A 13393-nucleotide genomic window follows, 5' to 3' on the forward strand; every position below is an offset into this window, starting at 1 on the left:
CAGGTCACTTAACCTCCTTTTTTCTGTCATTTATGAAGTAGGAGTTTTGCACTTGCCCTTGTTATTTTACAGAGTTAGTGAGAGTTCAAATGAGATAAAGAATACAAAAGTGCTTTGAAAACTGGAAAGCAAGGTCTACTTTCCTGCTCAACCTGACTCTTCTCCAGCAGAAAGCACAGACTGGACCTGTCCCTCCAGAGAAAGCCTGCTGTGAACCAGCTAATACAATTTTTTTTTTTTTTAATCCTTAGTACTTAAGATCATTCCCTGAACACAGTCATTATTGACAACTATAGGCACTCAATAAATATTTGTTAATAGATAATAGGGATAGTTTACAAACTGAATTCTTTACCTCTCTAAATCATGCTAAATCGTGTATAAGAAGAATTCTGTCTTTATGATGGTATTTGCCATGTGTTCCAGTTCATACATACTCAGGGCTTACTGGGCTGCTTGACACCCAATGGAAGAAGGAAGGTTAGTTTCTCTATTTCAGTGTTTGGTGAGTGTTTGTGCATTTATTTCAACTTATGGAAATGCAGGTAGCTACTGTTTGCTTGCCAGGTGGTTCTCCCAAATTTGTTCAGGTAACACATTCATGTAGTTCGAAGTTCATCAGCTACTCAGGAGAGAAGAGGGGAAAGCTCACCTTCTACTTCTGTGGCCTGGCTGCAGTTCCGCTCTGAGGAAGCAGGTCTTCCTACTCTTGACAGCCATGTCTGCTTAGGTGTTGAGTTTCCATGAAGAGATTTTGAAGTTTTGAGTGTCTTTTCCTGAAAGAGAATAACAGTAGGTAGGTAGCTAGCTGGGTAGAGGTGGCAAGGGAGGGAGTGTGGTGAGAGACGGTGGAGGAATCTTAGCTTCTCTTTCTGTCTGTCACTCATCTAGTCTTGCTTTTTTACGTACAGTTAGAGAATGACTAAACATCTTTGACCTACGTGATGATACAAATATTTTACAAACCTGAGATATTTGACCAAAGTGGAGGAAGTGAGCAAGTTTGACCTAAGTTTCCAGTCCTCTTTCTTCAGCATATTGAGATTGATAGTTGGAGTTTCAGGCAGTCTCATTCTCATGAAGTAATTAAACAAACCCCCTTCTGTTTCCACCCACTGACAAAGTCCTCTTGGTCTCATCATTCTGGACAGGTGTGGAGGAAAATTTTAAATCATTTTCAAATGGTGCAAATTACTCCTTTTTTTTTTTTTTTTTGTTATCTGCTGGGCATTACCCTTTCCCCAGAAAGGTGGTTTATTAATATATGCATTCCTAACTTTCAGATTTTGTATGGGTGGAGAAAATGAACAGCATGTATTGTACACACTGTGTGGGGTAAATGCTATTTAAATCTGGTCTGAGCTGCTAAACATCTCGCTAACACGGGATCACTGGCTAGAGTCCAGGTTTGTTGGGGTTTTTTTGTTTGTTTTTTTTTCTTTTGAGGAGGGGTCAGACTTTAGAGAACTAAGCCATCTGTCCAGCAAGTTATTTTAAGGCTTTAATAACAGATACTCTGCAATATATTTCAGTGTGTAGGGGAGACAACTAATGTTTTGCAAAACCAATATCTTTAGAAATGTCTTCCACATTCTGTTTTGTTATCATTTTGGTATTGTAATCCTGGTTTGATAGCACACTTCTTTGTACTGATGTTTTTGCAGAATTAATTAGTTCATTAAAAGCAGCATTTGAAAAGTGGCATGTCAATAACGCAATGCATGCCTTCAGAAGATGCTTGCTCCTTAGAAGCATCGAGCTTCTCCTAAAACAGATGCAGGGATTTTGTAGCTGCATATTAAGCTTTAAGACTTTGAAGACTCTCTGCTGCCTTCTTTGAGGTTTGTTCTGAGGGGCTCTGTGGTTGCCATTGTTGGTGACCTTTGGTGGCTAATGTAGTGAACTCAACACGTCACATCTTCACCTGCTAAAGAGAACTTTGCATTGCAGTTGTTTCATAACTGCCTAACTGGCGTCTGCATAGCTTACTTTTAATGTCCTGTCTGCTCCTTCGGCAAATATTTAAGGAGCGTCTGGTGGGTACCAGGCACCGTGGCCAGGTGCTGGGATTCAACCTTGAAGAAGGCGGTCATGCAATCCCCTGGAGAGACCTGTTGAGGCGATAGACCTTAAGTAATCACTCGGAAAAATTGCTTAATTACAACTGGGACGGGAGACACGGAGAGAATTAAGAAGCGTAAAAATAGAACTACCATATGACCCAGCAATCCCACTACTGGGCATATACCCTGAGAAAACCATAATTCAGAAAGAGTCATGGGGGCTTCCCTGGTGGCGCAGTGGTTGAGAATCCGCCTGCTGATGCAGGGGACACGGGTTCATGCCCCGGTCCGGGAAGATCCCACATGCCGCGGAGCGGCTAGGCCCGTGAGCCATGGCCACTGAGCCTGCACGTCCTGAGCCTGCGCTCCGCAACGGGAGAGGCCACAACAGTGAGAGGCCCGCGTACCGCAAAAAAAAAACAAAAACAAGAAAAGGGGTCATGTACCACAGTGTTCACTGCAGCTCTATTTACAATAGCCAGGACATGGAAGCAACCTAAATGTCCACTGACAGATGATTGGGTAAAGAAGATGTGGCACATATATACAATGGAATATTACTCAGCCATAAAAAGAAAAGAAACTGAGTTATTTGTAGTGAGGTGGATGAACCTAGAGTCTGTCATACAGAGTGAAGTAAGTCAGAAAGAGAAAAACAAATACTGTATGCTAACACATATATATGGAATCTTAAAAAAAATGATACTGATGAACCTAGTGGCAGGGCAGGAATAAAGACGTAGATATAGAGAATAGACTTGAGGGCATGGGGTGGGAGGGGGAAGCTGGGGCAAAGTGAGAGTAGCATCGACATATATACTCTACCAAATGTAAAATAGTTGGCTGGTGGGAAGCAGCTGCACAGCACAGGGAGATCAGCTCAGTGCTTTGCGATGACCTAGAGGGGTGGGATAGGGAGGGTGGGAGGGAGGCTCTGGGGGGGGGGATATGGGGACATGTGTATGCCTATGGCTGATTCACTTTGTTGTACAGCAGAAACTAACACAGTATTATGAAGCAATTATACTCCAATAAAGATTTATTTTTTAAAAAGTGCCGTAAGAGGTGAGATGAAGGGCACGCTGACTGATGGGGGCACCCGGGGGAGTGTCAGAGAAGGTTCCCCTGAGGAAGTGTCATTTAAGCTGGAACCCAAAGACTTGAAGCATGCACAGGGCTGACCTGGGCATGGGGGTGGGAGGAGTTACGAGAGGAATCCTCCAGGCGGAGAATGTGGAACGTCCACAGCACAACGTGCAAGGTAGTGCGAGCCTGCTCTGGACGTAGGGGGAGGAGGTGGGGCCAGGCCAGAGCAGAGCAGCAGCTGGACCTCGGGGCCTCGTTGGCCCTCCGAGGACTTGAGGTTAAGTTCACCACCGAGCTGTGCCTTAAGCAGTGATGCAGAAAGCGGGGAGCTCTCTCTTTTTACAAGCAAGGAGCTTCTATAAAGCACAGGTGACGTGGCTGTAGAAGGCAGAAAGGGTTACTTACTATCAGGTGACCTCTAAGGTCACGGAAGTAGGTCCTTGACTTTGTTGGAAAGATTAGCAGTGAGAGACAGTAGTTTAAAAACAAACACTAACCTTGGACTCCAACATGGAAGCATGATTTTAAGATGATCAGAACTATGAGACCCGTTGTACCCCCTGTACTACCACTTCAGTTATGTTCACTTCTAGGCTGCAAAAAATATATATATGTTTCTAAAATGAAGATAGCATTATTGAAAAATACAATTTTCCATCCAGAAAGGACTAAAGAAGAAAACCAGATACCTTCATTCTAGAACAGGTCTAGAACAGTTATTCTGAACTTGGGGTCCACGAATGGACTTTAAGGGACCTATAAACTGCAGAAAATTACATGCAAAATTTTGTGCAGACATATATTTTAGTTTTTAGTGCATTCTGAAAGGGATCTGTGACCCAAGAAAGATTTAAAAACACTGATAAATCGGAAAACCAATAGTCTTTTACATGTTTGTAGAAAGCCTTTAGGTCTCAGAAGAAATATTTGTGTGTGATTTCACAAGGCTGAAGGAAGTAATTGGGTGGAGGGAGATACTGGTCAGTGGGTTGGAAGCAGCCTGGTGGTCCAGCAGTGCATGGGGCTGTCTTATAAGGTGTGCTACAGGGTTGTTTATTTAAGCAGACTGTCTCTTGGAGATGCTGTTAAGTCCCTAGATTGACGGGGGTTTGGAGTAAGAGGACCTCTGAGATCCTGGTGTTCTTTAATTCTCTGATTAAGGACATTTAAAGGAGCGGGCCAAGCTACCTGAAGAAAATCAGAAGAGAACAAGGTCTATAGGGCTTCAGAGACGAATGTTAGGATTCTGAGAAAGGCGTGATTGTTTCTGATGCAGCAGAGATGTTGGAATAGTTAAGACTGAAGCTTGGTGCTGAGGAAGCCTTTGGAAAGCCTGAGAAGGAGCCGTCGGATACACTGGGGCAACTGGATCAGAAACTGTTGAGAGTCTGACAGTAACTGAGGAGCAGAACAGGGAGATGGAATTCTCTAATTGCTTAAAAGTTCATTTCCTACCTGAAAATATTGAAACTATGAATCACACCTCGATGTGAACCTGTGATTTCTAGGAGTTTGTGTTTCTAAACACCTGGTTCTTGGACCAGCCAGCCAGCTGATCAGCTGAGTGCTTCCAGGAGGAGAACCAAGCAGCTCTCCATTTTCGAAAGGCCTCTGTAATGTAAATAGGAACAGCGATCTTTCCAAGTTATTACCCTGTTAACAGGTTGACAGATATGTGCAAATTGTGACTCACTGCTCAATTTGGCACTAAATTAATGTCGTTCTGCACCGCGTCTGCTCAAGTGTAAACTAGTCACCACTGCTGTGTTAGTGCTTGTTTGCCTATATTCCGAAGGTAAAAATTAAAGTAATCCGATCTTGCCGCAGAGCGGAGTGCAGCATATGGTGGCGTGTGGGAGGGGAGCGCGCTGTTCCTACCTGTCCTGGGCCCGCGCTCTGAGCTCTGCAGGCGCTGGCAGGGCTGGCGGGGCACACAGAGGAAGCCAGGAGCCCCTCCCATGCCAACTTCCACCCTCTGCAGAAAGAAAATGTCATCTCGGCTCCAGCTTTTTAATTTGCCGTTCCAAGCTTTCCTTATTTCTGTCAAGTCACTAGTGGTGCATTTGCGTTTTGAAGGTTGGGTCTATTTGAAAATGAAATGTTTTGATTTTTTGCTTCTAGGATTTCGACATTGTTTTCCTCAGCGAAAGATGCAGCTGACTTTCTTTCTCTTTTTTGGCAAATACATAATGTCACCTGTAAAAAGGAAATTTGCATCTCCTTTATGTTAGGTGTGGGAATGAAGAACAGTCTCCTTGAAATGCATTTTTGCTTAATAAAATCTGTGGATTGAGCTTGCTGAGCTTTATCTGAGATCACTGGTTGGGGAGGGAACAAAAAATACCGCCCCAGACCTCTCTACTTTCCCATGTCCGCATCAGATATTTCTTCTGGGACTCTTTTCTCCTGCCACTGCCTCCCTTTACAAGTAAAGAGCTCGTATACAGAAGATTCCAGAAATGTCAAGGAACATTCGTTGTCTGCCCTTTTAGAACTCTGGACCCTGCTATAAAAGCAAGCAAAGTCAAGTAGTTGGCATAGAATCCTGGAAATCTACACACTGAACTTGGTTTCTGGAATCATCACCTAACCTACCTATCCCCCTAAATTCCTAGCCTACTAGAGAGACAAGTTTTCTAGAAAGTATTTTGAAACCTTCAAGGTGAAAGGTACAAGGGAGAGCAAATTATGATGTCAACTTTGTGCTGAAGTTCTGCATATTCATTTGCATTTTACTGTCCAGAGCTATAATGGCTATTGATTGAGGATCCCTTCAGAAGACATTGACTGTCCCCCTCCCCATTAGCATATACTTAGCAATGACCTCCATCCACACAGGAGAGTGGATTTCTGCTTCCTGCTGAGTCTGAAGTAACTGGGTTTAAATCGCACACATAGAGTTAGCAAAGCAGTCTGTAAATGCAGAAATGTCTCCAGTGACCTGGTGTGAACTTTTTTTTTTTTTTTTTTTTTGCGGTACGCGGGCCTCTCACTGCCGCGGCCCCTCCCGTTGCGGAGCACAGGCTCCGGACGCCCAGGCCCAGCGGCCATGGCCCACGGGCCCAGCCGCCCCGCGGCATGTGGGATCCTCCCGGACCAGGGCACAAACCCGTGTCCCCTGCATCGGCAGGCGGACTCCCAACCACTGTGCCACCAGGGAAGCCCTGGTGTGAACTTTTGACATGAATGTTGCCACCTGTCTTCCACCATCTCAAGAAACAGTAGGCAGTCGTGAAAAATGAGTTAATTTCCTCCTTTCCTCACCTTTTCGCCTCTTTTGTAGCGTTTAAGCTTAGAGCCAAGGTTGTGTATCGTGAAGCTGTAAATCTAGAAGGGACCGTGGGAGATGATGCGCGATGTCTTAGTCATTCTGGCTCTTAGCCATCCAGGGAAGATTGTTTTCTAAACCATTTTCAAAATCAACAGAATGGAGCCTTGCCTTTAAGCAGTACCTCTTATACCTCTTTTCTTTCTAAGCTAGTTTACTTTTTAATGCCACATCCTCACCTTGTGGTCCTTTCTCGAGATGGAAGATGGCTCTTTGGTACTGAGTTTTAAAAGCCATTTGCACACTTGAAGAATACCTGAGTCTCCCCACAGGCAGCCCTCTTTTCTGCAGGAGCAAGTAGCCTTCAGCGCACCTCCACCTCTTCTCACTTGTCTCTGCTCTGGTCTTCCTATCATTGTTACTCACCACTGGGCCTTCTAGAGTTTTCCCCCTTCCTTTTTCAACTTGAAGTTGAAAACTGCATATAACGTTCCCTAGGGAAAACCTGATAGGTTAAATCAGCAAGATTACTGACTCCCGTAGCTCATATGTTGAAGTTCACTTTTTAACAATTGGCATTGTGTTGTCTGCTCTCTCTCATGAGCCCCAGGTTTCAAACTAAAATCAGTTCATGTTGTGAGTGGAGGGCGAGTCTCCCTCTTTCCCCCAAGAGAACATAGCTTTTATGTGTCCCTGATCTAATGGACATGTAATTTAATTTGTCATATCCAACAGATACGAAATCCAATGTAAAAATCCTTAACAGATAGTTTTGCATCTCAGCTACCGTATTCTACATCCCCTTTGTGTCCGTGTGATTGGACGGTGAGCACAAATGCTGCTGTGATTTTATTCTCAGAGGATCTGAGCCAGACCCAGCTCTGTTGATGCTGTGGGTTGGTGTTTTCTCAGTGAGCTTCCACTGGGGTATTGGGGGTGGGAGGGATTCTTCCTGCTAAGAGAGGACAGTTTTGCAGACTATGCCCACGATGCCCATGATATACCAGGAAGAGTATTTATAAATCCTGAGCCCTAAGTTTATGCCATGCTAAGTGCTTAATGTCAGTTATCTCAATGATCATTAAATCGTAATAGGTACAGCTTCCGTTTGGGCCAGAAGAACAGAAGACTGCCTTTCAGAGGGATGTTTCCAAGAAAAAAATGGAAACTGATATGTCTGATATGTCAGAGAAGTTTTAGAGTCAGGTAGAGAGTTTAAGGGAAAAAATTTTAATAGGTACACAGAAAATGAATCAAGTGAAAATCCAGTGAAACAAAAAACTGTACAAGTAAATAAATATACTCACAAGCCACTATGCAGCTCAGCTATTAAACATATATATATAGCAGATATTTTAGAATATAAACAATAAATACTGATTTAAGCAAAAATGGTGAGGTCGTTTGAATTAGACTCAAACCAGAAAAACAGGAATGACTTCAGGTATTTAAAACAGAAGGAATTTAATCCGGAGACTTGATTATTGAGGTGACTGAGATGAGAAGCCAAAGAGGAAACAGGAAGGCAAACAGAGGTGAGCAAAACAGGAAGCTGCTTCCATCCCTAGACCAGAAGGACAGAGGGAGGGGCCCTGTAATTGGAGCCCAGTGGCCAGGAAGGTGGCAGAACTAAATTCTGGTCTATAGAAGAAAGCCACGAGGTCACACCTTAAAATGAAAAACCGAGAACTGGCATTAAGAACACATCACGTGGAAATACAGCGGTAAATACCAATCACTAAAAAAATGGATGGCCACTAAATCACTAAAAAGCAAGAGGGGGAACTGGGGAGTAGTATTTTTCCTTAAAAGGCTTATAAATCCCATCTGCCTTCTTAAAAACGTATTTCACTAATGAAAAATTAAATTGAGAAGAAAAGCGTACTGTAGGTTTGTATTTCTGTGACTAGGGCTCCAGCTCTTACACCTGTGTGTCTTTCTCCCTCTCAGATATGTTGACGACGTGATAAGCCGCATTGACAGGATGTTCCCTGAAATGTCCATCCACTTATCCAGACCCAATGGGACGTCCGCCATGCTTCTCGTAAGTTCTGCCTGACCTGTTTGTAGGGACACGTGCAAGGACATTGGCCTCCAGGTTAACCTGTTTCTGTGTGGTCGGAGCTCTAGAATGGAAATTAAATCCCAGTTTGATGGTGAACAGCGTTATTTCTCTTTACCGGCATTCTGTAGTACGTTCTACATGCTTTTGAACGAAATCGCAGAGCCCGTCTAAGAGTTACCCAGACAGGAAATACAGTGTGAGACCCTGTCCCCTGTGAGTCCGTTCATGGTGTTTTGGTGAACCTGTCTTATAGTGTACCAAAGACAATAGGAATGCTCGCCTATTGGATCCTGCTATGGGAAATCATTTATAAAATCCATTCCGTATTTGAAGAAAGTGTCTGAGTGCTTATCACTGACGGTTTCCGATTTTGTTGTTTCTTTTTTCTTTTTCTTTTCTTTTTTTCAATATTTATTTATTAATTTGTTTGTTTTTGGCTGTGTCGGGTCTTAGCTGCGGCATGCAGGCTCCTCTCTAGTTGTGGTGCGCGGGCTCAGTAGTTACGGCATGCAGGCTTAGTTACCCTGTGGCATGTGGGACCTTAGTTCCCCGACCAGGGCTCGAACCCACGTCCCCTGCATTGGAAGGTGGATTCTTAACCACTGGGCCACCAGGGAAGTCTGATTTTGTTGTTTCTGATGTGGGTTTGCTCTGAGCAAGTTGGCCTCCTGACCTCATCACTGATGTTTGTATTCACATAAATTCACCAAAGGCAGGTGTGTTTGGGAAATACGGTAGAATAGAAATGCTAAATTATAGTAGCAATTAGAAAGGCACGGAGACTGCAGTGATGAGGTGCTTTTCTGGCGCTCTGGGTACTAATACACATGCTTGGGGAGCCCTTCCTCAAGCACAGATTTTGAGGAGCCTCCACGTTTTACAGAAAAGGAGAATTAACTGGTTAAGAGTGGTGGGTTTTGATGGACATCAGGAAGGCAAGCTTCAGGACTGAGTGTTGTTTTACGTCTCACTAGCACCGCTGCTCTGGGGCCTGGTGTGAAGTCCCCGGACTTCAGCGTTTTACCGTTGTAAACTCTTATAAATAGGTAGTCACCCAGGACAAGTGACTATTCACTCAGTCCACTCGCCTGAAGAGAGCAGGCTTCTTGTGTGTGCATGTGTGTTTTTCTCTTAAGAAAGGAAAAGACGTGGGATTGTTAATTGGGCGGGATTTCACATGTGAGGCAAAATTGGTGACGTTCATCTGGGTAACATGCTACTTTTCTTTAAAATTCTTTCAGTTAAAAAATACAGCGAATGAGATAACACAGTGTTCTTTTGCTAGAAAAAGAAAACAGTTTGTATACGTCTAGAAAAACATGCAATATTTTCTGCCCCGGTTAAGCGTACAAATTGTCTAAATGTTAAGATCCTCTAGACCCAGCAGCTGAAACATAAATCCCACTTCCAGGATACTTGACAGGCACCAAAGAGTTAATGAAGATAAAAGTGAAAGTGTCCGCAGTGAGATGGGTTTGCTCAAATTATTTCTGGGTCATTGAGCCTCCATTTCCTGATGAAGGTAGGGATTTGGCATTGACAGGAATGAGCAGGGAGAACAGGATTCTAGGCAAACAGGTCTAAGATATTAGAGTTACTTCCACCTGAGAAAGTGGGCTTTTATTTCACAACGACCTGTCAGCCTCATCTGCTTTCTCACTGAGCTTCTGTTTTAATAGACTGATAATGAGAGTTTAGGGGCTCGATCAAGGACAGAATTCGCTTTTATACACACCGTTTTCACTGCCATGAGTGGCTAATTCAGATCACTGTGCATCTGGCCAGCAAGCTGTCATCTTCCTTAGGTGACATGGGAATTCACACAAGGTGGTGTCTGTTTATAGGAAGAGCAGTGGGTGATCTGATTCGGAATTAAATTGCCAGGTGGATAATCATAGTTTTCACATCATGGCTTTATTTGGCTTTTAATTTTAAAGATGGTATTTTATTAGACTGCAGATTCCTAGGCCACTTGCTGTCACCACACACATCTTCTCTGAGGTTGAAGGGAATTTTCACCTGGGCGGAGAGCGGGACCGGCAGCTGCCACCTCCCCTCGTCCCCTTGCTAGTCACCTGTGCCCTGTGGCCGGTGGAGACAGTGTGAGAGCCGTGCTGTAGGCAGAGGGGCGCCACTGCACGAGGTCCAGGCAAGAGTGAGACTTGTTTTCTGGAGATCCTTCTGAAGTGAATTGTGTGAATCTGGGAGGTGGTGCACTCTGAAAGCTTTGGGAGGCAGGTGAGACTGATGGGGAGACCACCTAGGCCGCTGAAGCAGGACACACGTGCGCAGTCTCTGCTGACATCTCTGCCTGCTCGGCCGAAGCCTCAAGTGCACCCGTGCTTTGTAATAAAGCAGCGTTTCCTCCTGAGTCAGCCAGGCTTCCGTGAGTGCGGGCGACAGAAACCTGCTCTGATGAACTTAAGCAAGAAAAGGGTTGGCTTTTGTCTTTGTTTTGCTTTTTAATGATGCTGGATGCTCACAGACATGAAGGTAGAGCTGCCCTGCCCGGAGGGACAAAAACCAGGTTCACTCCAGGGGTGTCAGGAGCAGGACAAGGTCCCTTTTGGACTCTGTGGCCCAAGTGATTTGACCTCAACTGCCTTTCGTCCTTTCATCCTGCACCTGTGCTCATATATCCCAGGAGAAACACTCCCACTGGCCTAACCTGAAGTTGTCCCTCCGCCTGGGGGGTGGGTCCTGCCTTGGCAGCCCCCGAGAAGCATGTGGAGTGGAGGAGGTCATTCCTCAGGGGAAGAGAGGCACGGCCGAGAAAGCAATCCGTATGACAGAGTACGTGTCCCCTGCCCCCTGAACCACGCGGAGCCTTGTGGTTTACCTAGCGCTCATCTCCTTTCCTCCTCGTAGAGGCCCTCAAAGTAGGTAGCACCAATGGGTTTCATTTTACAAGTGAGGAAACTGAGGTAGTGGAGGTCATGGTTTCTCCAGGCTCGTGCAGCCAGGACACGGCTTCCAGGCCTCCAGGGTGCTTCTTCCTCCCGTCTCTGATTATACTTCGTAGTGCTGGTGAGTAAGATTTGGGTGATCAGACACCAGGCGGGTAATTTTTTCTTGTTTTTTTTTAATTGTGTAATTTGATGTATACAAAGGAATATATGTAATGTGTATGTCAGTTTAAAAGTGTAATGATAAACACATGAGCTCACTACCCAGTCTAAGAAGCAGAAGATAACCAGTGTGTGCTTCTCCCCAGTCCTTGCCTCTCCCCCCAAAATCACCACCATCCTGATAATCATCCCCTTCTCTTCATTTTTTAAGTATGAGTTTACCACATGGACATGTGTCCCTAAGTAATGTATCATTGAGTTTTGTTGAATTTTGAACTTTATAAGAACAGTGTCATATTGTGTGGTTGTTTCTAAGATGTAGCCATGTTGATAGTTGTATCTGATAATTTGATCATCTTCATGGTTATGTAATAGTTCATTCTGTGACCGTACACACTTTATTCTTTCGCCTGTCATTGTGTGTTTGGGTTGTTTCCGGTTTTGCTTTTTAAATAATGGTGGCATGATCATTCTTGCACATATACCAGGATATATTTTTAAGCTTTCGCCCAAGCCACAGAGGCAGCGGAGGAAGAGCAGTGTTGGGAGCAGTGGAGCAGACAGCTTTTCCTTTCTTTCTTTTTTTAAAAAATAAACTTATTTGTTTTATTTATTTTATTTTTGGCTGCATTGGATCTTCGTTGCTGTACGCAGGCTTTCTCTAGTTGTGGCGAGCAAGGGCTACTCTTCGTTGTGGTGCGCGGGCTTCTCATTGCGGTGGCTTCTCTTGTTGTGGAGCACGGGCTCTAGGCACACGGGCTTCAGTAGTTGTGGCATGCGGGCTCAGTAGTTGTGGCTCGTGGGTTCTAGAGTGCAGGCTCAGTGGTCATGGGCTTAGCTGTTCCACGGCATGTGGGATCTTCCCAGACCAGGGCTCGAACCCGTGTCCCCTGCATTGGCAGGCGGATTCTTAACCACTGCACCACCAGGGAAGCCCTGGACAGCCTTTTCCAAGAGTCACTTGAATTGTGAAATGTAGTGGCCTGGTGTCCACACTGGTGTACAGAGGGGTCCAGAAACAGCTCTGGTTAACATGGCCTGGTGTCCACGGTCAGCATGTTCCACTGATTTTGTTGTCACTGTAGACCTCTTCTGGTTTTGGAGTGTGAGCACAGAGGGGTTTTTGGATTTTTTGTGCACACACATGGAAAAATGGCATAAAGTCATTGAACTCCAGAGCATTCTGTGAACAAAGGGCAGGTTTGGTGATCCCATTTTGGTTTCCCCCTTCACCAAGCAATCCCTGCCAAGAAGCAGCAGGGTGCCTTAGATATACGAAGATCTGTACCTGGGAGCCTCAGCCTGTCACCAACAGCTTCTTCACAATGTAGAGGGGAGAGGAAAAAATGAGGACTATGTATCAAATTGGCACCTTTTAAGGCGATTTGGGGTCAATTTTGCACCTCTAAAAGCTAAAGCTGCCTTTCCTTGTTGGCCTGGAGACATCGGGCTTCAGAGCCCATCAGACGTAGGAGCAGTCACCTCCGGCCTGGGCTCTGTGCTTGACCTGGAGGCCCAGGCATTGTATCCACTTCCTGCTTGTGGACCCACAGGGAGCGCAGGCTCAGGAGGAGGGAAGGGAGGACAGATCAGGGCTGAGTCAGTGTTTGCTGAGGGAATGCACGCAGAAAAGCATCTTTCTCTTCTGGATGTACCGGTTTCTCCCCACGGCTGCAATGGGGACCTGCTACTCAGGGGAGAGGAAACTAGCCTGCTTCCAGAACTCTAAGGGCAGTTATCACTTTAACTTCTCCTGGCATCTTTGTGAGCCTTGGGTCATCGACTGGAGCCTGGACAGGCCAAGTCCTGGCTAATATGAAATCTGAACTTTCAGCCTCTTACA

At 45.1% G+C, this 13393-nt stretch overlaps 1 protein-coding gene across 2 annotated transcripts in view; it reads left to right on the plus strand.

Annotated features, from left to right (window-relative positions):
• MED27 (mediator complex subunit 27) overlaps positions 1–13393 on the plus strand; it is a gene marked incomplete at both ends in the record, with an annotated part of 215403 nt that overhangs the window by 128876 nt on the left and 73134 nt on the right. For both annotated transcript variants that reach the window (XM_079707235.1, XM_079707236.1), the window contains one exon: positions 8368–8461. In XM_079707235.1, the coding sequence (XP_079563361.1) occupies positions 8368–8461 (94 nt within the window). The remainder of the gene's footprint in view (positions 1–8367; positions 8462–13393) is intronic.

This window comes from Hyperoodon ampullatus (genome assembly GCF_949752795.1).
Source record: "Hyperoodon ampullatus genome assembly, chromosome: 6".
In the NCBI taxonomy this organism is placed as follows: Eukaryota; Metazoa; Chordata; class Mammalia; order Artiodactyla; family Ziphiidae; genus Hyperoodon; species Hyperoodon ampullatus.